Below are 27566 nucleotides of genomic sequence, written 5' to 3'. Positions count from 1 at the left end.
CAAAGTGTCGATATTACTGTCAATGGGATGGACACCAACAGAAATAAATGAATTCATCACATGCTACATCACCCCCTGACCACATGAACTGCCTTCTTGGTGCTGCACTATTTGCAGTTCTGTATTGCCTGTGCTGCTGCTGATGTGTGCACGTGCACAGTGATGATGTCTTTAGTTCAGAGAATTCACAAAATGAACATTTCCCATTCAAAACTATCTTGTGTCTAAACATGCATGTGATTAAGTTATTAACAGAGGATAGTAAAGAGAAATGTATTTTTTGTGTGTGCAAATTGTGGCAATTGAAAGTATATTCAAGTAGTCGAGCTTATCAATAATGCATTCACCCCATAAACCAGGACATATTCTACATGATAGTACATTAGGCCTTTTGACAATAACACATATTAAAATTGATTCAGGTTAATTCATAAAGTACACAGAGCTTAGTTTGTATCCACCAGAGGGCAGCATGGCCACTTTCCTGGCAGGATTTAAAGGCCATCCTCGTCTACAACCTCATATTCATGTGACCCAGTGTAAAAAATAAAACATCCTGCAGCCCAACTTTAACACCAGTGACTCGTGACTTTATCAGGGTTTTTAAAGCCATAGTTCAGATTTTTTTTTTTTCTAAACTGAGGTTGTATGAGGTATTTATCCAGTTAAGTTAATGTATCACTCGCAGTAGATTGTGGTTACCTCGCCTCCAGTTTGGAGAAGCAGACAGGAGAACCAGCATGGACGCTAAGCAACATGCTGCTGTGGATGGGGTCAGCAGAAAAACTTATTTTGGCCACCTAAACAAAGGCCCGCTTAAAACATCAATCTCAGTTTAAGTGTACACCAGATTTAGAATATATTCACCACTTCACATTGCTGTCAGACAGCCTTTCCACTGGGGAAATTAAACTGTTGTATCGGCTTATGTTCTCTTCTTTTAATGAGTGATTCTAAAATTATGGAAGGATTTCATTTAAGTAGCGTAAAATCGAGAAGTTTTAGAATGAGACTTTGTGTTGGTACACTTACTGCATGAAAACAGGCTTCATTCATGGTTAATATCGAGCAGAGTGCTCCTTTAATTCTGCCCATCCAATTAATATAGTCACATGCACCCCATCTCTATTTTTGTCTTTGGCTGAGCAGAATGCGTCCTGTGTGAACTTGACTGTATTCCCCCCTCAGGTTTTTACAACCTGATGGTTTTAATGTGGAGGTCAGTGGCACATAGCCTGCTATGATTTCTTTTACATTTCATGCAGAGCTTTTGACACCAAAACCAAAGAATCTCATTAAGTTTGGAGAAATAAGTAACTCAAATTTTACAAACAGTAAAAAAAAAATAATAATAATTTCATATTGGATCTAAGAGAGTAACATATTTCAAAACTCAAAATCTAAAGTTCAGGACTTTGGACCTGAGTTTTGCTTTTGACTTGACAGCGTTAGATTTCCCCTGAAAAGTGACATAGCCCTGGCTGCAGTGTGTGTTTGGGCATGTAGTTAAATGAATCAGAGGTGAGGCAAGTTGAGATGTTGTCATTTCTGATCACAAATACACACAAAGAACATGTCATACTTTCCATAGAAAAGTGGAATTTCTTATATGCTGAATGTGCAATATTTTAAAAAGACTTTACAATGTCCACTAATGAAGGGTATCCAGGTAAATGTGAAGAAAATATTTCCTATCTAAAAGGTACCACATAGCTCTGTAACATTAATTCACAAAGGAGAGATTTGCATGCTCAAGACTCTATTGAATAGCTGGAGCAGGGGGTTCAGAGCAGGTGTGTGTGTGTGTGTGTGTGTGGAGCGGGGGGGGGGGGATCATTTGTTCAACAGCAGCGCTCGTGTTGGCTTCGACTGTTTGTGTTCATCTCCAGAGCAACTGCAGCAAATGAATCAGCCCCCACACATCAAACTGTGAATGAACACTGCAACTGATTAGACCCAAAGAGTCACACAGACGTACGCGGAGACACATTTCGTCACACCGTTGCAAAACACTGCTCTTGATGTCACAGTCCTGTTATAAATCATATGAATCAGAGCAGGGAGGGACTCATTGGAGTGAGCAGTTCTTTTGAAATAATTACGTCTACATTCTTATTCTTCCACACATGAAAGTTGTCTGTGACTTTTCTCTTCTGTCAGTCTCTGGGTTTTGGCCGCCTGAGAAAATGTAATCTATTTTTTGGGAAACCGGTGAGAAGTTATATTAGTCAGAACAGTAATGGAAACAGTATTGCAATCGCTCTGACCCCTACTCTACATTACGAGTGCAAATCTAGTGTTAAAGAAATGTTCACAGATGTTGGGAAGTACGTTTATTTGCTTTTTTGCTCAGATGAGAAAATGGGACTCATTCTCATTTCTGTCCATTGTGTTTGCTGAAGCTACAGTCAGCACACTGTTGTTGTTTTTATTATTTTGGCTATTTCTAGCTGTTTCTTCCTGCTTTCAGTCTTTACGCTAAGTTTGTCTATTTCAACTTTTAGCTAAAACATAGCATGTCCATTAAATACGAAGCTATGAAACTGTTAGCTTAGCCCAACTTAGAGGCTGGAAGCAGGCAGGAAAAAAAATCAATGAATCTATTTTTGTTTATATAGCACCAATTCATGAAAAATATTATCATCTCAAGAAACTTTTCATACGGAGCAGGTCTTGACCCAAACTCTTTAATTAAGAGAGACCCAAAACTTTGACAATTCAAAATAAAGGAGTCAAGAATCCTCACATTAGCGACCACTCTGTGACAGCGGCGAGGAAAAACTCCCCTTTAACGGGTGGGAACCTCAAACAGAAGCCAACTCAGAGGTGGGTGGATTTCTGCCAGGACAATGCTCAGTGTGAGAGGAAGACAGCGAGAGAGATGCACAGCCACAACAATAATTAAAATAAAAGTATACAACCATAACAACTATAATAATAGAAGGAATATGACTATGAATAATTATGACTAATGATGAGCAATGACTGATGATATGAATTGAATCGTGGGGTCAGGTGTATATATGTATATATATATGTACTGATCCATGGAAGTCCCATATCCAGCCAACTCTTAAAGGCAGAGATGGTGTCTGCCTCCCAGACCAAAACTGGAAGAAGGTTCCACAGGAGAGGAGCCTGTGGGTTAATGTGGGTGAAGTGTTGGGGCAGTCTGGTATTAAGAACCCGCAATAATCCAGCCTGGAAGAAACAAATGCATCTACAAGTTTCTCTGCACCGTTCTGAGACAGGATGGGCCTGATCTTTATGGTAAATGGTCTGTATTTGTATAGCTCCTTTCTAGTTATTTACATGACATCCTCATTCACCCATTCACACAGGAGTAATTTGGAGGATTCTTAATTCTTTCATACTCATTCACACACTGAAGCCATGCTTCAGGAGCAAGTTGGGGTTCAGTGTCTTGCCCAAGGACACTTCGATATGTTGACCCATAGGAGCTGGGGATCGAACCCCCGACCTTCTGATTGAGGGACGACCCACTCTACCACTGAGCCACAGCCGCCCTTTACAATGTATGTGAAAAGGACAGTCCTTGAAATTTGTTTTATGATCCTAAAGCATTTCTCCATTGTTTTATTTATTGATGTTTTCTGAACATGAAAAAAACATTGTCTTTTTCATGCACTGGCCAATATCGAGATTTTGGCTTATTTTGCTTCCATAACATGCTCCTCTTTCAGACTACTGGAAAGAAAATGGGCAAAATACACATTTAATTGTTTACATACACATTTAGCATTTTAGTGCACTTAATTTTTTGTTTCCGTAGATTTCTTTATCTTTCAAGGCTATTTTCTAAAAATGAACATTTAAGAAAATAAACAGGTTTTATTCCTGTCTATATTCTGAAGGTTTTTACATTCATAGCCTGACTTATATGACTTTTGTCCATAAAAACATGACAAAATGGTGTTTTTATGGCTGTTGACAGCTGATTTATGGAGTGGCAAAAAGAGATATTCAAAATCCCCTCTGTGAAAACCTTTGGCTCTGATACGTCAACACAACGAATGAAATGAATTAAACCTTGTTTTGGATTTCAAGATTTGGATTTCTGGTCTGGAAATACATGCAAAACCACACATATCTAATTAGATAGATTAGATAGATGTCAAACCATTACTTTAACACCATACGAACTTTCCCTTCATTTTATTTTCAACCACTGTATTTTTTTTATCTGACTATTTAACTGTAACTACTATAACTATAACAGATTATTTAGTCGTGTGCTGTAGCTCTGTGCCTTTTTGATCCTCACAAGTAAAGAAAAGGTCAGAGGAACTTGGTTATTATTTAACAGAGACGTGTCAATACAGCACATACCAAAAATATTCTGACACTCCTTGACACAGGGACATGTTTACAGGAAGGTTGGCGCTCTTATTTTATCCACATATGATGATCAACATCAGTTAATTTCCCCTTGTTCTTTTCAGTGAAAACTCATAGAAGCTAATACAAAGAGCACATTTCCCCCCAGTCCTGACATGTCCCCCAAAGTCAGGAAGTTTCCTTTGGCTGTTTGGTTTCCCACGTACAGTGAGAGCGCCAGGACCCAGTCCCATCTGTTATACTCAGATACTCGGCGAACCCAAGTCACCTTTATGTTTCCTCTCACGCCCACTGCTCTGCAGAAGCCGCAAATGTTGTCTGTGTCATTTATCACACTGGTGTCAGGCCAGCAGGATGAACAATAAGACCCTCAAATGGTCTGCATTTTTCAAAATACAAATAGTTATGACAAAAATGTAATGTATGGCTCTAAGCCCCTGTTCTTACAGAAATAAATCTGCAAATGGCACCGCGACAAATTAATGAATCACTTCCCCTCAGGTTGCTTTGTTACTTCTTTGTCATTAAGGGGTTTGTTTAAAATGAAGCCCTTTTTACTGCAGACAATTTGACTTCTAATAGCAGGAAAATAACAGGTGTAACTAATAACATTAACAAATTAACCCGAGAGTCATTGTAGTGAGACACCACACACGGCACACAAACCCTGGAGCTGGCACACCCAAAGGAAAATTTAGCCATCATTAATGTTATTAATTACGCCTGTGCTTTTACTGTTATGGCACGTCAAAAGCGCTGACATGGAAAAAAGGGTCATTAAAATACCATTTAAAAACCTGACAACTACTCAATAACCGACTACATCTATTTAAGATAAATTAGAATAGTAGATGATATAAATCTGTTTGTCTTTTATACTATATTCTGCATATATTCAATAAAAATGTGACTGTGCCGCATGCTGTTTACTGTGTGCTTTATGCTGTATTTTACTCAGTGCTGCCCTGCTTATCTTGTCTAAAGGATTCTCCCCAACCCTGATCTGGACTGTTTGACCCCCCCCCCGCCCCGTCCATGTGGCAGGAGATAATGTACTATTAAATCCAACACCGCTGGAATGAAAAACAGTTTCTTCTCTCGGGCTGCTGAATAAACCACCACCCAGCACTCAAAACACGGCTTAATACACACAGTACAATTACATCAGCGTACTGCTATTTTGTTTATATTTGTATGTTGTACAGTAGACTAGGCTACAGTACAGGGTTCCATGGATGCCAGTGACAGACAGCCCACCACTGTGCTCCATAATAAAATACTAAATAATAATAAAAAACTATTGGGTGGATTGCCATGAAATTTTCTACAGACTTTCTACAGCTCCCACAGGATGAATCCTAATGACTCTGTGATCCCCAGACTTTTCTTCAAGCAGCAAAACAAAATACCACGAGACCAGAATTTTCTACAGATCTAGTGAACTAAGTCCCTAAAGCACCATCGTCATCTAACAACATCATCAGTTCCAGTTTTTGTTTGTCCAATTCTTCGGTTTATGAACAAATACCTGCTGGCTAAAGCAGCCTAATTACATGAGCATCAGCCGTCCCTTGTGTTTAGTGCTAATTAGCCTGTGTTGCATGGTAGTGCATTACATTAAGATTGAGAGCATGCTAAACATTACACATCAGCATGTTAACAGTGTCGTTGCATTAGCATGTAATTTGAGGTACTGTGGTGCCTTAGTACAGCCTCGCAGGGCAGCTAGCATGGCTGAAGACTCTTAGAATGACAACAACAACCTGATTATCTCACTGGGTTGTAGCCGTGTTTCTCAGCAGGTATGACGTGTAAGCATCTGCCGCTGACTGACAGCTGAGGCAGGTTTAGATATGTATCAGTGCTTTGGTTTTTCCTTATCATCACCACTGATCAGAGATGACTTCATCATGATCTCCTGCCAATTTACTGACGCGTCAGTCGCCGACACCCTGTGCTCTCATTGGTCACTGCCAGCTGGAAACAGTAAGATTAGTGTTTCTGCTGTGTTCATGCTTTGGACTGAAATCTGCAGCATGCAATAGCAAACACACGCTCTGTCCATCCTCTAAATGCATGAATCTCTTCCGGTGATTTGAAGTTTGCCTTTTTGGGGCTTGCGGTCACATGGTTTAAACTTAGGATGGGACTTTATGGGAGGAGAGGTCAGAATGAGTTTTTCCTCTGATGTTTTTCAGTAAACTGACTGATGGAGGAGAAATGAAAGTGAGCAGGGGAAGTCAAATGTCCAGTAATGTTTTCCTTTATAGAGTGACACGGGGGTTTCCTATGGAGGAGGTCCAACCTTCCATCTACCACATGCCATTCATAGTGTGCGGTGCTGGGTAGTAATAGATTACATGTAATTAGGTTTATGTAATGAAGTAATTACTCCAGATTACATTTGAATAAAAAGGCAATTTGACATTGTCAAGGATTGCTTGATTACATTTTTTAATTACATCTTTACATCACATTTACATTTAAATTTACTAATTTAAAAGACACATGGTACTGACTACATTTCACAGTAATCTGGCAGAACCCTGAAGGTGTTGCTTTGGTGTCTTTTGGTCGTTACATCCATGATAATAAACCTGTTTACTTTACTTTACAACTCTTTTTTTATTTTTCACTGGCTGAAGTTTACTTTGTATTCTTTAAGGAGAAGAACTATACCCCCCTTTCCCCCTGAATGTAGTTGATAAGATAATTGTCGGCTTTATGGCGCTGCTGCCGCAGTTCCCACCTCTGGTTCACTGCTGCTTTTATTGGGTGACCACACAACGACTCACCATGCACATTCAAGCATTAAATACTTATTTCCCTGCCCTCCACTGACTCTGCGCTTCCACTCCCTTCCAGCAAGCTCGCATTGCGTAACAAATTGTTTCTGCCCAGCCGTCCTCTGTGTGTGTGTGTGTGTGTGTGTGTGTGTGTGTGAGAGAGAGAGAGAGAGAGAGAGAGAGAGAGAGAGAGAGAGAGAGTGTGCGTCCCATATTGTAACGATACACTACGTGCGCTCTTTTACGCAGCGCGTCCACACCGGGACCTCCTGGTGGGAGTGGGAAACTTCAGCCCCGTTAAGATAGGGGCGGGGTGGGCTGAGCCGCGAGCCACAGGGGTGTGTGTGTGTGTGTGTGTGAGCTTAAAGCACCGTGCAGTACATTTCAGGACAAGTTTAGAAGTATTCTGATCCAAGAACAGGAGCGAGTGAAGGAAGAAAACTCTACCAAAAGTTGAGAGATAATCACTGAGAGCGAAGCAGAGGATTGGTCGCTGATCCAGAGAAGAATCCACACAGATCGAGTAAGTTTTCCAGTCACTGTTACTCCCAAGTGCTTTACTCTTATAAGGGAGATGTTAAGTGAAGTGAACTTGACGCGCATGACCTAACGGTTTCTTCTTTTAGACAACAGAGGAAGTCTGGTAGAGTAAGATCAAGGTTTATGAGATGGTCCTCCTCAGAGATTTTGCCTTATAAAGAATAAAACAGAGCGGACAGAGGGCCGTATCAGAATATAACACAGTATAACATCTGGTTTGCATTTCTCTATCTCACTGTTGCAGCAAAAGTAATCAGTTCCTCTGATTGATTTCCAGCAGTTGATAAGAAGGCATCCTTCCAAACTTCAAGAAAGTGGTTTCCTGTTCTACCCACTTTTTTCCTTTGCTTTTTTTTTTAAAGAAATGATTTCAGTAAAGAAAACAGTCAATTAGTTTGAGTGTTTTCATGCCCTCGACCCTGTTGGTTGGTGGCCAAACAGTTGCAGCTGATTTTCTGATGGCTTTTGCTGCGCTGTGACATCTTTTTGTTTTAATCATTTAATTCATTTTTCATGGGACCAATACCGCTAGACAAACAAGTCAGGCAATTTAAAGGTGGTGTTGTTGTTGTTTGGGAACAGTGACTTGAATTTGAAGTGCTTATCTGAGGGGGCCAGTGGGCATACCGACTGCGCTGGCCTGCCAGCCAACACAAACTGACTGAAGAGAGCTGCAGGGGGAGAGGGCACAGCTTAATGGAAGAACTGATACATGTGGTAGTGATGGGGAGGGTGGGGTGGGTGGGGGGGTGATGGCTGTATTCGAAATCCAATTTAAGTTTGTGCATTAAAGTGTGAGCTAAGAGCAAAGCTGCCAAAAAATTAGTCTTGTGGAATGGCTTTTTTGTGGTTTTAAGGGCTTGAGTGGATGACTCTAATTGGGCAATTTTAGGCCACCTAAGGTGCAGCGGTGAGATAACTTGGCCTTCTTAAAGCTTGCAAAGACACAAATTACTAACAAAACAGCCTGTTGTTACATTTCAAAAGCATATTTGAAGCAACCTGACACAACAGATGGTTTGTTACACAGAACCATGTGGGAAGTAGAAACTGTTTGTAAAGGGACAGGCACATTAACAAAAAAAAAAAAAGAAGACACACACACACACACATATACACACACTTGGGAGGTGATCTATCACCATCTACCCTTACAACCTCCCTTAACTTTGTCAAAACTCAGTTTGAAAGTCAGTTTGGAGAAGTTCCCGATGATTAAGCAGCATCTAAGCTGCCATTGCACTTGCTTCTCGCTGTTGTCACACCTAAAACCGCCATGTAGGCTGCACTGATTGGTCCATCACACCATGGTGTGATGGTGATCTCACAAGTCCACCTGTCTTTCAAGGTAATATCTGCAGTATTATTCGGCCAATTATACTTTTGCATTTATCACCCCAAATATTTAGTCACCTGCTATCTGTGTGTCAGTGGGAAAAGCTTAGAGTCATTGTTCTCTAACCAAAATGCATTGAATCCTGTCATGCTTGTCGCTTCATTTCAATCTACATGTTTGTTCCTCTTTTCTAAAATTAGAGATGGAGTTAAGGCGGCACAAAGTGGTCTCCGAGAGCGTGACTTCAGTTTTGGGTGGAGATCAAGTTGCGATACATACAGCTGGCTCCATCCATTGTGTGCGTCACAATGATTGTGAGAGTTTTTGCCAAATATTTAGAGGAAATAGTTGAAGGGAGGGGAATGTCATCCGACCGGAGTTGAAAAATCAGAAGCGAGCATAGTGTCAAACACACACACACACACACACACACACACATTCTGTTCTTACACATGGATTTTGAGGCTCGGGTGCTGTGAGGCGCCCCTCCCTACCACCTCTTCCTCAGCTGTTGTCTGACCTTTGACCTGCACCACATAACTTCACAATCACTGCCTTTTGATACGCCTTCTGTCCTGCGCCAATATTAAACCATGAAATCAACACTTTATCTCTCACTGCTGTGTGTCCGTATGAAATATGTGCAGCAACTTTCCTTAGGAGAGAGTTTGCTCTCCAGCAACTCCAGCCAAAACCCTACTGAGATAACATTGCATCAGCCAAACTCATCGCTTAATCATCCTCATCCACTTTTAAAAGTGAAAAACTGTTTTGAAGATACAAACAATGAAGCATCGATCTGATCTGTCCAAGAATGCCTTTCCACAGTAACATCCAAACAGGGTTATTTGTAGAGCTTAAATGATTGGTCGATTAATCGATGAGTTGACAGAAAATTGCTGCCAACTATTCTTAAAAAATTCAACAGTTGTTTGATTTACTTTTGAAACATTAATGCCAAAACAAATCCAGCTCCCGCTTCTTAAAAGTGAGGATTTGCTGTTTTTCTCTCTTCTCTGTTTCATATTGTCCATCAGACCTTGAGCTGTGGGAAACTGAGATGGACTTTTTATAGGCCAAAGGAATAATCAATTAACTGAGAAAACGGTCGTGAGATTAATCAACGATGAAAATATTTGTTAATTGTGTAAAAAGTGTATGTTTATGACATATTAATTTAATTGCTGCGCTATAATGATACATTGGGGCAAACTACTCTTGTGTCCTGTGCATCATCAACTGGTGAGGACGCTGACTTTCTATATGGAACATGTAGCTTTAGCCTCAGTCTTTTAGCCATTAAGCCCATATTTAAGACCCTTTAACACAAGCCCTGTTTGAAAAAGTGCAGCGCTGCAATGGAAAGTTTGACAGGAGTAGCAACAGAGACTAAGAAGGACGGGGCTTAGAGAAGAGTGTTTGTGAAAATGAGAATAATGACCCTATAAACCAAACATCTCCTATATATGTTTACTTAACAACACTGCATTTCTCCTGACTATGTGCATTACTACAACTCATTACAGTTTATGGCTGTTTTACAAGAGCCAGCAAAACTCCAACGGCGCTTTAAAGTGTTGGTCATATGGACTTATTTCTGCGTGCAGCGCAAATCTGTGAAGTAGCAGATGGTGAGAAAAAGAAGGGAAAGTACGGGAGGGAAGGTCCACCCCCCTCTTCCTGCCATCGTAGTAAACACTTTCAGTTTTCACTCTCCTTATGTTGACTTTCGGTGTACGCCACTTGACCCCTTATTCTGAGACCTGAGGATGGGCGGGAAGGACGGGCTTATCTTCAATGTGACAAATGATCTAATCCCGTTGCGGTTATTAGTGCACTGTGTAAGGGCTGGGATGTGACAGTGTGATAAATGTTCATGTGATCCACAGCGCTGGACACCTGGTAAAGTATGTGCACGCACAGAGATACATACAACAAAACTGCATTATTCCGCAGCAGCTGGGGAGAGGCAGATGGAATCCAGCAGCCTGTAGGAGGTATGTGAGATTTCTCAGGGAGTGCAGCAACGAGGACGAAAGGCTAAATACCCCAGAATGCTGGATGAGGAGGGTGCTTTTGTGGAACGTGGTAATTGTGGGAAAAGTAACAGAAAATGTGCATTGGCTATTTAATGATGGGGAGATGAAAGTAGGGGAGAAGAGGAATGTTTTGCTAATCCAATTGTTATGAATACTGAGTCTAGCGGGAATGAAATGTACTGTAACACGCTGCCAATGACCTCGACAGTGTGGACACAAAGTTTTGTGGCTCTTTCTGTCTACTGTACCCATAATGTTGTTTGGCTGTTGGGATTCAGTGTTTTCTTACTCACATTTCAGATAAGTCTGGGTTTATTTGCTCCTCTTTGAGACTTCTGCTCCAGCCCCAGCCCTCATCATGAAAAAAAAATATCATTTCAGCAACAAAACAACAACATCTCTTCCCAGAAACAATGTCCCCTTTACTATGGTCATGTTTTTCCAATACAAGCTGCAAATTATTTAGAAACGTGGCCCAATAAAACCCAATGAGTTGGCACTGAATTAGCAAGCTTCAGCTCACTCTCCATAAGAGATTCCACTTGAAATAGTTCGTGACCCCTCTTAGTGTTGGGTGCTTCATGTGTTAGAGATACATTAGCTTAAAATAAAAGCTGATTGGACAGGCGAAGTCGACAAGTCTACCAGGCATTTTTACCATCAGTTCCCATTTAGGCCATTCTTCCATCTTAGTTCCAGGAAGAGAAGGATGATTCAGTCGACTTATCTCTGCTACAGACTTCATATGATGATCGGTATCTGCAATGTTATTCTTGAAACTGAAATAGTAATTTTCTAATATGTCTCCTAGGATGCCAGGTGAGCGGTTGACAGTAAGAGACACGTCGGAGGTGGGGCGTTTCCCCGGAGCGGCCCCACCCACCCGGGTGGAGCTGAGCATTCAGAGACAGGGGGAGAAGAAACAGGAGGAGGGAGCCTGTCGCCGCTGGTTCAGGAAGATGTGCCCGTGCTGCTGTAAGCGACAGAACAGCACCACCTATGACGTTACAGATAAAGTGGAGTTGGACAAACTCCCGGCCCCGGCCCCGGCCCCGGAGCCCACCAAGCCAAAACCTGAGAACGGAGAGGCAAAGGAAATGGAAGGTACTGTCAATGACTGTTGGGGTAAATTGTGTTCATGCAATTGTAAAAAAAGTTTAGTTCAACTCACACATATCGACTCACTGCATATGTGTCAGCGTTTTGGATATATAATATACAACATAATATGTTTATCCAGTTTAAAGGCATATTTTTTAATACACTTTTAGACCATGATTTTTTTATATATAGGCTCTTCACGTGGTAAAAGATTTTAGTCATAGGGTGCACGGATTTTATGCATCTCGATCGGCATAACGTGCTGCAACAAGTGGACGTGCTGCTAGGGGCTTGTTTTTAGCCAACGAGGATACCGGCTGTCAAGACGCAACTAACCAAAGCCCAATTTCAACAACAGGTCCACTTGTTGGGCCCGTGCTGGTAAGTTTTGCTGACTTGATGTCCTCTCTGTGACATTCTTGCTAAATCCAGATCACCGCCGTGGGTTCCAAGCCGGAGCCCCTGCGTCTAAGTGCCTGAGCCATAACATTCTCGGTCAGCAACAACCGCTATCCTCCACAACTGGTCTCTAACCTGTTTTTAACGTTAAGCAATTTTAGCCCTCGTACCGGCCTCCTTTTTACTTCTGTTCCCCAGCCACTCCAGTCATAATCCATGGCTCCACTCACCTCTCCATCCAGCTCCTGTCAGCTGTGCCCGTCTTGCGGATAAGATCACAGAGCTGGAAGGAAGAATCTCCACACTACAGAATCCAGGAGGTGGAAAAGTTCATGGATACCATCATCTTCAGACCAGCACAAACCGATTTGTGCAGTGCCCGAGAGACTGCTGCCAATGATCTCTGTCTTGCGGCTGAGTCTGTTCCTCCTCCGGACAATGTCCCTGACGAGTCGTGGGTCCGGCTTGGGGCTAAACCCAAAGTCCTGGTCAACTCCTCCATCTCACTTGTCGTTGTGCGGGTCCCTCAGCTCACTAACCCTGCCTCCTCTCCCCGTATCTGGGCGCTCCTCCCTCTGCTGTGCCCGCACTTCACAGCGGTGCCACAAAGGGCCCCTGCCTCCCCCTCTGACCATCCTTCCCCATCCATTCAGTCTTCTCAGGCGGAACTGCCAACCACTTCCCCACCAACCACATCACGTCATTATTGGAGAGTCTATCATCAGGAATGTAAAGAAAAAGTCTGTGGTGACTTTCTGCCCTCCTGGTGCTAAAGTTGTTGATATCATGGAAAAAGCCACACATGGCTGCAGTCCACCTGTATTGCACTTAACGTAGCGTTTATTGACAATTTAACCTCTTCTGGAAATGTCCAACCTTTTTCTGTCAAGATGGCATCCACCCAAATGGCCTCACTGACAACTTATTTTACTCCATCTGGCACTCTCCCTCATGGTGACTAACCTCCACCGCTACTCCTCATCCACACCTGGTCACCAGCACCAAGCAAAACTCTCCCTCCCCCATAAATCACCCTAGCTCTACCTTGTGGTCAGGAGTGCCAACTACAATATCTGCCATTGCCGTGTTGATAATTCAATAATACTTACCAATGCAAACAGTTCTCATATGGAAAATGTGCCTCCTTTGAATATGTTGCACTCCAGCTGAGATCCTCCTGTCGCCTTTTGCCCCGGGCCCTGAAGATAGCAGTTATTAAACCTCTCTTGAAAAAGCCTCGTCTAGACGCCTCACTGATACATAACTACAGACCAATATCAAACTTGCCTTTTCTGGGAAAGGTTTTCCTGCAGCTTAACACCTTCCTGATGCAAAATAATGATAACGAAGATGACACACAATTGTACATAAGAGTGTCTCCACTTGACTACAGTCCCTTACATTTGCTAAACAAATGTGTCAAACACATCAATGAGTGGATGTGCCAGAATTTCCTACAGCTAAACACGGATAAAACTGAAATTATTGTTTTTGGCCCCAAACATCAAAGATTTAAAGTCAGCGCTCATCTTGACTCAATGAAATTAAAGCCCACTCACCAAGCCAGAAATCTGGGTTTGATAATGGACTAAATTTCAATTCCCACCTAAATACAATCATAAAATCAACCCACTACCACCTTAAAAATACAGCCAGAATTAAAAGATGTTTGTCTAAACAAGATACAGAAAAACCTATTCACGCATTTATCTTCAGCAGGCTGGACTATTGCAATAGTGTCTTTGTGGGTCTTAATAAAAAATCAATTAGACAACTGCAGCTTGTCCAGAATGCAGCGGCCAGAGTCCTCACTAACACCAAGAAGGTAGAGCACATCACACATCATATCATCATCATCATATTACTTGCTTACAAAGCAATAAATAGTCTAGGACCCAAATACATAACTGACTTACTTATAAGGTCTGAGGCATCCAGACCCCTCAGGTCATCTGGTGCAGGTGTACTCAGCGTTCCCAGAATCAGAACCAAGCAAGGTGATGCAGCTTTTAGTTTCTATGCTCCCCACCTATGGAACAAGCTTACACTAGTCTGCTAAAACTGTCAGCGCATTTAAATCAGGTCTTAAAACTTTACTGTTTACTGTGGCTTTCCAATAATAAAGCTACATAACTTCTTTCAGTTTGTAACTATTTATACACATGCTTTTATTGTCTTCTCTTAAGCTTTAACTATTTATTTTGTTGTGCTTTTATTATCATTTGCATGCAATTTAATGTTTCTGTGTCTTATTTTTATTGTGTTTTATGTCCCTGTAAAGCACTTTGAATTGCCCTGTGTCTGAAAGGTGCTATACAAATAAATTTGCCATTTACAGAAAAGATCAGATCCATAGCAGCATTGAAACAGACACATTCTTACATTTTATGCTAAACATTCTTTTCTCAGAAATAAAGCTGTCGGTGCACTCTGTGGACCTGCTGAGCTCCAAGGCGGGCCAGAACAGACAGGAGCACCACACCGACGTGTATCACGGGGAGGAGCTGATCATCCGCAGAGGGCAGACTTTCCAGATAGAGATGGAGCTCAACAGGCCGTTCAATGCTGACGCTGACAAGCTGCACCTGGACCTGAAAACAGGTATGAAAGTGTCTGTCATGCAGGCACACTCAGAGAGAAAGCCAGAGCTGTGTCTCATCCACTGATAAACCTGAAGAGTGCACTGACAAGGAAACAGGAATCCAGAATTGAAACGATAAGAAAAGCAAAGCAATGAAGCAAAACAATAAGAAAATACAATGACTGAGCCTAAAGGGGCACTCTAGCAGTTTAGCATGGACTTTCATAAATTTGGGGGAATCACAAGAGACTAAAAGACTAAAAGAGAATAAACAAAATGGAAGCAGCAGAGGAGAAGATATTCTGAGCTCCTACTATGGGTCAAGCTCCAAAAACACTCAATCCTACAATTTCCATAATGCAACTCATTAGCATTTAGTTTAATCCTATCTGCGTGGTAAATGTACAAAGGCCCGGGGCGGGACTGTGTGGGTACTTCATATTAACAGAGGTTAGGAGCCACTTTAGCAGAACCACAGGGGATGTTACACAGCTGTTCTTGAATAAATCGATCAAAATGCGTAGAAATGGCGGCGTGCTCTTTTATTTACCAGTGTTTGCTGCAAGCCTGCGTGAACTGACTCAAAACAAAGCGTGAGGAATGTGGTCAAAATGCCATGCATAGCTAGCACATTTAAATCGAGCAGCAGCTCAAGCATAGCTGCACCCCCCCCCGCCCCACAGTGTTAACAGTTTCCAGACCCCAGGACACCGAACACCTCGCTCTGGTATTTACAGGCCTCATACTACAACGATCCGCTGCGCACTTGGGAATAAATGGCCATTACATCACCACAGAGAAGTGATTTGCTGTTTAGATAGTTAGATGGTCGAAGAAGGCAGGAGAAACTGAGCCATCCTCAGCCGACAGGCTCTCATTAACTTTGCTGTCACGGCCACATTTGCTGTGAAAAGGTTTTAAGTGTTTGCACTAACAGCACAGTTCTGTGTCATTGTAGCTTCCTAAGCTGTTATTTTCTTCGGCTAGGAGGCTGAATAGATTCAAAGTCAATTTTCAATAAGGGCGAGGTCGTCCCAGCAGAAAAGAGAGTGTTCGTTATTGATTTCCTTTTGAATGAGTCCTCAGAGGTGAGAGAGGAAGTCCTGGCTGTGGTCGAATGGAGAACAATGGTTTCCTGATAAACTCCATATTCGGTTCAGCAAATGGCAGCTAAAGCCCAGCAGGGTACCACAAAGGGAATATCTTAGAGGGATGCATTCAATAAGTCCTCATTCAGCCAGTTAGAATTAAAGTTTGTACAAAGTCTGTATAGCTCGTCGTAGTTTTTTGGCCCTCAGCAAAAATGTCAAGTCGCGTTAAAAGCATCCAAGCTAACTGCCATAAGAGAAAACATTCACAAATGACCTTGGAGTTCTGCAGAGATGCAGTGTGTGTGTGTGAGCGCAGTGTGGGAGGTTTTCCAGCCCTGAAATGTTGTTTACTCAGACAAACCATGCACAGCCGGATGAAGGCCTCTGATGCACATGTGGTTTGCAGTTTGCTTTGCTTGTGTTATCCTTTGTGGGAACACACTAACAATTACTGTGACGTGAATAATGGAGTCCACTCACATAAGAATTCTCCGTCACACATATAAAACAAAATATTATTCAAAGATACTTTTGACACAAACTCTAATTGCACACATTTCTATACACACACACACACACACACACACACACACACAGACACACACTCTCTCTCTCTCTTTGGAAAAGATTCAAGTAGGCAAACTATGACACAAGTGTGTTTTTTGTACTGCCCTGAAAAGTCATTCATTTCAAATATTTAATCTAATGTCAAATATTCTTAAGCTCTATTTACTATTAATCATTGATGGCTGTGGAGGTTCACAACATATCAGTGGCTTGCAGTTCACTTTAATTTTGACTTGTTTGGAAATACACATATTCAGCATCTTCAGCATATTCAGAGTTCAGTGAGTGGATTGATGTCACTTGCACATCAGCCCGTTACATGAGAAGCAACGGCCAGACCATTAGATAGAAATGATTATTTAGTGAGGTGCTGGTAGGTGGTGATTTTTTTCCAACTTTTGACAGAGACCGTTTCCCCCAGTTTCCAGTCTTTATGCCAAGCTAAGCTAATTTTGCTGATTTCATTTGTAACAGACAAGCAGTAGTATCTTAACTCTCCACAATAAAGTAAATGAGCGTCTTTCCCAAAATATCAAACTGCTTCTTTAATCATGACCATAATGTACAGTACCATCTATCATGAAACGCATTCCCATACGTCAGGCTTTTTGTTCATGTAAATTCTGTCGCAGTGTTTCCTTATTATTTCTTATTGGATCATTCTGTTACAACATTGCTTAGATTTAACCTGTGTGGTGTAGGTCCCCTGCCCATGGTGTCCAAAGGCACCCATGTCATCATCCCACTGGTGGATCACCTGGAGGATGAACGCTGGGAGGCCAAGATCGTGGAGCACAACGGCAACAAGATCAAGCTGTCCGTCAACTCGCCGGCCACTGCTGTGATTGGCCTCTACGGGCTCACAGTGACGACCAGCTCCACAAAGGGCGAGGAGGCGACTATTCACAACTCCAGCAAGAACATCGTCATGCTCTTCAACCCTTGGTGTGAAGGTGAGATTGACAGTGGGTGTTAACGGGGCAGAGGGTTTACATAGAAGAAGTCAAGGAATGTGGAAGAGAGGAAGGAAAGAAGACAAGTTGCAGTGATAAGAGGAGAAAAATGAAGGAAGAAAAGACAGGCAGCGTTGCAAAACATGCCTGGAATTAATGATCTGGCTTAAGTCTTAAGTTTGAGGTAGAATACTTTCAAAACATCATGCGGGAGAACTGTCTGAAAGCCCAATCGCCCAATCATTCTGATAGCAAATAGTGACGCAAAGGAGGTGCCTATTTAGCTATTTAATCTCTGAGAGGAATCCTGATATAAAGTTACACATGGGTGAGAGAGGCCAACTCGATCCACGATGTTGCTGTCCATCAAATAGCTACAGCGTGACCCTGTGTGTAGCTATGCGAGTTATGTAACTCCGTTGGCTTTTATTCAACACTTCTGGCACACTTGGTTATGTGTAAGATGAAATGGGCCTTCAGCAGCCTCGTTCATGAAATGTTTGTGCACGCTTGTTTTTTTGATCTTTGCTCATGAGAAAATTTGAAACTTTTGGTCAAACATTGTGGAAATAAAGAAGAAAATACTCTTCTTTATTTCCAGAATGTTTCAGTTCAAAAAGGACTGAAATAGAATGAGATAATAGGTGCATACTTATCATTCTCTTCCTCAGGTAATAAAACATTAGGAAACAAGTCCAATCTTTATTCTGCTGAGCCCCTTTCAGTTTGCTGAGCCCTGCAGGCTATCCACACAGGATATTTGACAAAAAGAAGTGTGTTTGCAAGGCAGCAAAAAAAAAAAACTGTGGACCTGGATTTGATAAAAAGGAAACTCTGCCTTTCATTATGGGGTTGCTGCTTTTGGCAGCAAGCCCAATCTTCTCTTCCCACTTTCAATCTCCTCTTCCCGAGACCAATCTCTCCGTCATGCTCATAAAAGTCAAAATCCTGCAATTACTGTATAAAAACGCCATTGGGCAAGCTCACAGTAATCCTGCAGCTGGTGACAACCTGTCCTCTCCCTCGCTTTTACTGCCTCCATGTGTATTTCCTGTCTTTATATGCCTCGCCCACCCAGCCTTGCTCCCTTCTTGCTATCTGTTGACCCGATTCTCACTCCATCGCCCCAGTGCTCTGTTTCATATCCTCCTGTGTGTGTCTGTTCCTCCCCACACTGCACAAGTATTCAGAGAAAAGACAAACCCACAATTATCACAGCTGCCAGAGACTGTCGGCCTCACCTCCCTCTGCTTTCTCCTGAAAAATCTCAAGATGCTCTGTTACACTCCCTCTCCCTCTCCCCCCTCCGCCCTCACCCTCCCAAGCATAACTTCCCCTCTCTCTCTCTCTCTCTCTCTCATTCGACCCTCGTGACTTGAACCTCTTCCTTTCCTCATGCCCATATTGAATACTCTCCCTTTTACTGCTTTCTCATTTCTTTCCTCTTTTTGTTACATTCCTTTTCAACGCCCACCGGCAATCACGGTGGCAACAGTGAGAGATAAAAGAGGTGGAAAAACAAAGACACAGATTTGTGGAGCTCATGTCAGGAGTGCACGCCCAAGTCTGCAGCACTGATGTCACTCAAAACAGAGTGTTTCCCATAAATGAATGCGGGCCCCACTGCAAGGTCCATGGAGTCATTGTGTTTCTTAACCACTTCCTGGCCTTGGGAGCTCTTTCACATAATTTGTGAAAAAAAAAAATCACATTCTTTCGTGATGTTGTCACTGAAGAGTTGAATGAGGCTGAATTCAGGGACACTTTCAGGGACAAGGAGGAAGCCACAATTTTTGACTAGAGACTTTACTATTAAAGTAACTCCTAATAGTACTTCCTGTGAAGGTCGGTTTAAAAGGATCAACTTTAGAGATAATTGTTGTATGTAAAACTAATAAAAGCCTGAGTGTATACCCTGCAGGTACTGACAATGCTTTATTGCATGATAACCCCAAATTACAGTATGCACATCTTATGCTGTCATGTCTTTCCAGAGGACACTGTGTTCCTGGATGACGAGGAGGAGAGGAAGGAGTACGTGCTGAATGACATCGGGAGGCTTTACTACGGCACAGAGAAACAAATAGGTGCACGCACATGGAACTTTGGCCAGGTACAGACTATCGAGACAAGATATGACTGGTTTGGTTTGAAATGATTGTTACATCAGTGTCTGTGGCCCTCAGCCCATTTGTTTTCACTGAGGGAGCAACTATTACCAACAGAATGGACGTTTGATTTTCAAAATTTGCAAAATCAGAAAAGAAAAGAAATTTCCAAAATCAGCTGGGCACTGTAGTTTTTATTAGATGTTCCTCTAACATATGTGAACTGTGCATTTGTTGGGGACTATTTTCAGCTGCAGATTGATACACATTTGTGCGGTGAATAGTTCACACAGCAGCAGGACGGTGTATTCTGGACTGACACAAATAAACTACAGTGCAACATTTATGTATTTTTATCATCTTTGGATAACGATGGAACAGCATGGCACAGAGGAATGTGATTTATCAGACTTTGACCACACAGGCAATGCTTGTTAGGAGGATGAGTTCAGTGTTGGTTTTGGTCTTTTCTTGGGATTTGTTGACTATAGAATTCACTATTCAAACTATAGAATATCCCCAGAAATATCTCTTGACTGTGAATCTTCACCTAGCTGAAAACAAATGAAATAATGGCCAACTCTAGTACTCAGCATAGCTTCTTTATCTTATCTATCTCAGTTATTTGGAGGTGTTTTTGTATTAGCATTTCACTAGTAAGATACGGTGTGTCAACACATGTTACGATAATAATCCTGATTTAAATGGCCTATTAGCTTTGCTGATGATTTTGTGTTTTTTCCGCTGTAGTTTCACGAGGGAATCCTGGAATCCTGTTTGTTTATCCTGGAGAAGAGTGACATGCCTGCATCTGGTCGAGCGGACCCCGTCAATGTGGTCAGGGTCATTTCTGCCATGGTGAGTTTAAATTAATATTAACATCCTACTATCTCCGTGCGGTTAGCCATGTCCAAGTCGTGTTCATATTTTATTTGTTCAGTGGCATTTGTGTTCATTTTGTTTCTTTTCTTTGAATAGTGTTTTAAATCATAAATTGAACCTCATGTTTCTAAAAACCCCAAATTTCCAGGAGCAGTGGAGAGGACGTGAACATTAGAATCTTAATCTTAAGTGAGAGCAGTCACGTGTAACTGACTGTGTCACCATCCTGTTTTCAGATTAACGCCCAGGATGACTTCGGGGTTCTGGTAGGGAACTGGTCTGGGGAATATTCTGATGGAGTCTCTCCTGCAGCGTGGAGCAGCAGCGTGGAGATCCTGAGGAAATACCACTCCTCCAATGGGACGCCAGTGTCATATGGACAGTGTTGGGTCTTCTCTGCGGTCACCACAGCAGGTGAGTGCGTGGGAGAGAACAAAGCGTGTTTATTGGGGCAGGTTGAAGCTTAGTGGGCGGTGGAAATATCCACTGTTGGTTAGAGTCATGTGAAGAGACTACGTGTGTGTTTGTGTGTGTGTGTGTGTTTGTGTGTTTGTGTGTTTGTGTGTGTGTGTGTGTGTGTGTGTGTGTGTGTGTGTTTGTGTGTGCGTGTGAGCAAACTGATTAAGAGTAAGCAAATGATCACAATCATGGCTTCTTGTCCATCAGGCCTTTTTCATTAGCTCTCACTGCTCTGTAACAGAACACTTCATTCATTGTAAGTGCATGCAGGGTCCCTCACATGATAGCTAGCTGACCGTAGCACATACTGCAGTGTTGCCCCTGATAGCAAGCCGTAGCTCATATACACCCTAAATACCTCGCATTGGCATGCCTGTCATACCTCCTAGTTTTGTCCCCCATAGAGCCACATGTGTTGCTTTCATTCAGCCGGGATAATAAAGTCCCATGTGACCCTGAAAATTCCACCTTAGTAGACATGTCTTCAGTCATAATGCTCGAGACCTAGCACCTGGGAACATAATTAAACTGTTAAATGACTTCATGAATTAAGTTTCAATTCATCTGTCTGTCTTGTCTTTGTCTCCAGTGCTGCGCTGTCTTGGCATACCCGCTCGCAGTGTGACCAACTTCCAGTCCGCTCATGATACTGATGTATCCCTCACCACAGATGTGTATTTCGATGAGACTATGGAGCCGATCGACTACCTCAACAGTGACTCTGTCTGGTAAGATGTGTAGCTTTACATAGCCGGGGCACCGTGCTTGTAAAATTGCCTGCTGCTAAATTCATACCATAGGAACGCGCCATATATTAAGATCTGCTCCGAAAGCAGTTCCCTCCAACTTGAAACCCCAGAGACGTCACGTGCTTTCAATTATTTGAAACTCCTCTCAGACTGCAGAGGCTAATCTGGTATCTATCTGCTCTCTGCCAGTACCGCGTCCTTAAAATGTCTGTGGAATGATGAGTGACATTCCTTGTTTCTCTTGGCTAGTCACTACACTACACCTTTCCTTCATAAGCACAAAGTAAATAAAAAAGAAATTTAAAATAATAAAAGTCCACCAGGCCCTTGCTGGCAACGTAGCTGAATTCTTGATTACAGTATCTCTTTGATACCACTTTTGCCTAACCTGCACACATGCATATAAAACCTTAGTAAAACAAATATGAAATCACGAGGCTTCAAAGATGTATAAGTATGAAATGTTTAATCTTTAAGGAGCAGTTTTAACATTTTTGTGAAATATACTTTTGTTTTGTTTTCTTGCTTAGAGTTAGATGAGAAGATTGATACCACGTTTGTATTTTTCCGTTAAATATGAAGCTAAGCCAGGTGGACAGTCAGCTTAGCTTAGCACAAGAGACTGGAAATAGGTGTAAACAGCTAGCCTGGCTTAGCACGAAAAAAAAAATCCAGGTGTCAGCACTTCTCACGTTTATTTCAAAGTAAACACTTGCAAAATTGTGGAAATTGTGTCTTTATGCTAAGCTAAACTCTCTTGCCAAAATGTCAAACTATTAATGGGGCTTCAAATTCACATATCCCAATCCCCTCTAGGAACTTCCACGTATGGAATGACTGCTGGATGGCGAGACCAGACCTGCCCCCCGGCCATGGAGGCTGGCAGGCCGTTGACTCGACTCCCCAGGAAACTAGTCAGGGCACCTTCCGCTGTGGCCCCGCCTCTGTCAATGCCATCCGCTCTGGCCAGGTCTACCTCAAACATGACACGCCTTTTGTCTTCGCTGAGGTGAGAAACTGGCAAGCTTGCTTGAATGAGGATCTTTGTTATTTTGCATTACCACAGTGAGAGGAAGGTGGTGAAACTGGGCAAACAGGATTTATAAAGGTGGACTTTGGAGCTGGATTAATATACCAGACATAAACCATGAAATCTTTAGATCTAATGGATACAAATGTAGTGCTTCTCAGCAGCAGCATGCATTATTTCCAAACAGGGACCACTTTCTTGGGTCCCTGATTCTGGCTAGACCAAGAGCAACACTCAACTGCTTTATTAACAGCTGAATAACAAAGAGGAATTTCTTCCATATCCACTCCACAAACCCACAAATTAACATGAGAAGCAAACATCTGATGTTCTCTGTATTTTGAGCTGATCGTGCTTGTTGGTATCAGGTCAACAGTGATAAGATCTACTGGCAGAGGAACCTGGATGGTACCTTCAGCCAAATCCACAGTGAGAAGAAAGCTGTGGGCCACTACATCAGCACTAAAGCAGTGGGCTCTGACGAGCGGGCAGACATCACACACCTGTACAAACACCAAGAAGGTACCGGCAAGCATTATTGTTCTTTGTCAATAGCATTTCTTCCCCAGATTAATGTTCCAGAACCAGACAGAAATATTTGTACTCTCCCTGGGACTATCTTAATATGTAATGATTTAATAGATTCTTCTCGCATAGATCACTTCACCGTACACAGATTCCCCTCATCTGACCCCTCAACTCTTCACCTGCTGTTTGTGAAGTCAAAACGTGTCTGTTTGCTTAGTTTGGAGGGCTTCTGCGCCATATCTTTAATATCCATCAATAATTCCTGAAACATCAGACAGAATGAGGTGCACTTACCTCCTCCTCCCTCTCTCCCAGGCTCAGAAGAGGAACGCATCGCTGTGGAGACTGCCAGTCGCTATGGCAGCAAGCCAGATGTCTACTCCACGCCCATGGCAGAGGATGTGTACGTGGAGGTGAAGATGGTGGGCGAGGGCCCCAGGATGGGTGCTGACGCCCAGCTCAGCATTCTGGTGAAGAACATGAGCTCGCAGCCTCGTCGGACCACTCTGCACAGCCAGGTGGCCGTCATGTACTACACCGGCGTGCTGAAGGGCACCATCAAGAAGGAGCAGATACCTGTGGAGCTTTTGGCCAATGAAGGTCAGTTGTCCACTAAGCTTTAAAACTGCTACAGTCAATATGTTTGGACTAACACTGGATTAAATGGCCACATGTGTGTGAAAGAGATCACTCATTGTGACAAACTCACAGAGAATTATCACCTGGCTTTCCATTTGGCCTCAGCTCTAGAAAAACCTTTAGCCTCCTTTAGTCAGTGTTTTGGTTTGAAGGCCTGCAGCTTCACCGTTTTGATTCAGTTTCTCTGCTCTCATGGACATTGTTGGCTGTTGGCTGCTGTTTTCATTGAAAAAGCTCTGACACCCACTGTACAATACCTGTTCAGGACCAAACACACAAAGTCAAGTCAGTTAATAACCAAGTAGCTGGGGCTTTTACATCAGGCACTGTTAATGTTGCTCTGTATCTACTAAGCAACTTTTAGCTATTAACTTTAAATGTGATAATAGCTAAGTGATGCGATTTGTTACAGTTGCCCCCAAGTGGCCAAAAATCCTTTAATTCGGGTTCAAAACAAGGTTATATATCTTGTTCAACATTGACAACGGTGGCCTCAAGTAACAATCACAGGACTGGAGTGTTAAATATGTTTATCTAAAGTTAGCTGACATTAGGACTTCAGCAGGCCAAAAAAGACAGCAGGAGAAAAAAAAAAAGAGGATACTGAATTGGGCAATGGCTTGTTTTATTGCCTAAACTTTTCATGTGGAAGGGGAAGAATGAGTTGTGTCTTGTTTAAAAAGTTGAAACAGTTGTTTTGCTTTGATGCAATTTAATGAAGTGGAACATTCAAGGGAACTCCAGTAATAAGGAACTGTGAAACTAAATCCCACTGAAACCCAAATCTGTCCCAGAAGTCTGTGCTATAAAGAGTCAAAGTGAGGGTGGCATTACGGTGAATCTACTGACTCTTATGTCTGTATGGTAAATATGAAGATACCAGCCAGCAGCCAGTTAGCTTAGCTTAGCCTGTCCTTACAAAGATCAAACAGTAAAAACATGAACACACAACTTTTTTTACACTTTGGTTTGAACTGGATTTAAGGAACAACATATTACATGTTAAATTGTGAGCTTTGAAGGTGCTGTTGGGTGGATTTATTAGATTTTTTTAGGATGTTACCGTTGGACAGAAACAAGCCAGCAGCTTCCCCCCTTTTCCAGTCTTTATTCTAAGCGAATGAGCTAATAATGCTAAAAGAAAATAGAACCTGCATAGTAAAATTGCGGCATACTGAGTCCAACCCGTTGTTTGTACCTCTCCACACAGAAAAGACCATTGAGTGGGTACTGCCCTACCAACAGTACCAAAACCAGCTGGTGGATCAGGCCGCTCTGATGCTGACCCTGTCCGGAAGAGTCAGTGAGACCCAGCAAGTGTTAGCCAACCAGACCACCTTCAGGCTCCGGACACCTGACCTCAACATCACGGTAGGTTTTACTGTGCTGTTACTGTATATCAGCATGTGTGTCAGCATCATTAAGTCTCGAACAAAGGAAGATTGAGTCCTTTTGCATTCCCCTGTGGCAGCCTTTGGGAGACGCTGTGGTTGGCAAGGAGATGGCGGCCAAGATCACCTTCACCAACCCTCTGCCGCGCACGCTGAAGGGAGTGGTGTTCAGAGTAGAGGGCCTGGGTCTGCAGAACGGCCATGAAGTGATCGTGGGGTGAGAACGTGACACACCTCCTTCTCCGTTCCCTCCTTATCTCCGTCATCCACACACTTCCCACGACATTTCCTTCTCCAGACTAACGATCGACTTCTCTTTCCCCTCTCAGTGACGTCGGCGGTCACTCCACGGTGACACTGACAGAGCACTTCATCCCCACCCAACCCGGACCCAGGAAGCTGGTGGCGTCTCTCGACTGTAAACAGCTCACACAAGTGCACGGAGTGGCCGATATTGTCGTTCTTGAGCAATGAGAGGACGACTTTTTCCTTATAAAATATAAACTGAGAGCCTCTAATTATATACAAAGTGTGCTGAGTTCTTGTATCTCCAACTATCTTGTTTATTTTGTATTACAGCGAAATTCAAATTTTTGATATTTCTAAAACTATGAATAGACAGTTAGCAACTGTAGCATTATCAGTGTTATTTTTTTTTAACTTGAAATAATATAAATTCACACTTCTGCCTTTGCTCTGAAATGTCCAAACTGTGGTGAAGAATACAGCAGGGTTTAAATGCATACAGCAAATGAAGTGTTTAAATTGACAAGCATCCGTGAAAGTATATTGAGTTATATAACAGTCAGATTACATAGACTGTCCTAACACTCGTGCATTTCAAGACACTGAACAAATGATGTGAAGGTGCAGAAAGTCATCATTCTGTGATGTAAATATAAATACTGTATGTGCGTTGTTCATGTAGCTTGTCACAAGATGAAAAGTATGTGAAAAGTATTGTCGGACAAAATGAACCTCACGTGGCTTACATGAAGGAAGGGTACTGTGAGAGAATCATGTTGAAATTGGCATTGACATTTTGACATTTTGCAACTGTTTTCTCTTACATTTGACTGAGGAATCTGTAAAATAAAATTCATTTGCCGTACCTATTGACAGTGTAGATTTCCAGAAATGTAGGTGGCGAAAAGGTTGTTTTGATCATCAGATGAAATGCTAATACGCAATGCCTCTTTTATTTTGAAACACCATTCATAAAACCGAATGTAAACCTACAAAATTCCTTTGGAAGAATTCTACCACATGCCGTTCTGTACGTCTTGTGTGTGTTTCTACATTACATTATATGTGTGTGTTAGAATAACACTGAAGTCATTTACATTGCAACTTAGCTACAGAATTGGGCTGATCACTGCTGTGAAACCATAGCAAGCCATATCGGAAGAGAGACCACAGCGGCCTTAATTCACCTTAGCCTTACCTGGTTCTTGTCTGTGTAACACCAACACTCATAGTACAATGTGAAGGACATTTTAATAACATTACACTATTTATCTACCTTATCTACCTGGAATGGAGTTTTTTGTAACGTATACGTTGTGTTGGTAATAAAAGTGACATAATGACCTGAGTTATGTTCTTTTTCCTCTAACCATCGGACAAGTCTTTACTGGATGGAGGTGAGGGAGGGTAAAATCATGACAAAATCAAGTGGAAGCAAGTGGTTACATGTATTTTTTCCATTTCTGCAATCTAACCATTTTTTCTTATGGAGAAAAGTGTGTGCTGCATGAGGGATAACTAGCTGAATAGTGACTCATTTCGAATGTGCAGCCTGAGGCAGGTGACACACCTTTGCTGCATTTTATCATTCAAGATATTGATGACAGACACAGATCACAGTGTGCACTTCAATGTGAGGAGTAGACAAAGCAGTGATTGTGGTATTTTATCTGTGACCTACATACACAGCTTTTTCCTTTTCTTTGGTGTGGTCAGTGCCGCTGGAGAGGCTGAGCTATAGAGGCTGGGTAAAGCTGGGCTCGTCTCCATCACATGCTCCAT

General features: G+C 42.3%; 1 protein-coding gene across 1 annotated transcript; it reads left to right on the top strand.

Moving 5' to 3' along the window:
- Positions 1 to 7509: 7509 nt before the first annotated feature.
- tgm1l1 (transglutaminase 1 like 1) lies at positions 7510 to 27127 on the top strand. The gene is made up of 14 exons (XM_070845490.1): positions 7510 to 7668; positions 11872 to 12164; positions 14970 to 15161; positions 17501 to 17752; positions 19747 to 19865; positions 20611 to 20718; positions 20979 to 21156; positions 21791 to 21929; positions 22767 to 22959; positions 23349 to 23502; positions 23824 to 24108; positions 25358 to 25518; positions 25619 to 25755; positions 25868 to 27127. Exons 2-14 carry the CDS (start codon positions 11873 to 11875, stop codon positions 26010 to 26012), a joined length of 2355 nt encoding a protein of 784 aa, XP_070701591.1. The 5' UTR covers positions 7510 to 7668; position 11872; the 3' UTR covers positions 26013 to 27127.
- The last annotated feature ends 439 nt before the right edge of the window (positions 27128 to 27566 follow it).

The sequence above is a fragment of the Pempheris klunzingeri genome, chromosome 15 (genome assembly GCF_042242105.1).
Source record: "Pempheris klunzingeri isolate RE-2024b chromosome 15, fPemKlu1.hap1, whole genome shotgun sequence".
Taxonomy (NCBI): Eukaryota; Metazoa; Chordata; class Actinopteri; order Acropomatiformes; family Pempheridae; genus Pempheris; species Pempheris klunzingeri.
The sequence above is the reverse complement of the archived record's forward strand: the minus strand, read 5'-3'. Positions and strand labels throughout refer to the sequence as shown.

Bases quoted from the DNA above. Each gene is read 5' to 3' on its own strand.
- tgm1l1 (XM_070845490.1), top strand. From the start codon at position 11,873: ATGCCAGGTGAGCGGTTGACAGTAAGAGACACGTCGGAGGTGGGGCGT. The intron at 24,109-25,357 runs GTCAGTTGTCCA...CTCTCCACACAG, and splicing joins GGAGCTTTTGGCCAATGAAG to AAAAGACCATTGAGTGGGTA. The intron at 25,756-25,867 runs GTGAGAACGTGA...TTCCCCTCTCAG, and splicing joins GGCCATGAAGTGATCGTGGG to TGACGTCGGCGGTCACTCCA.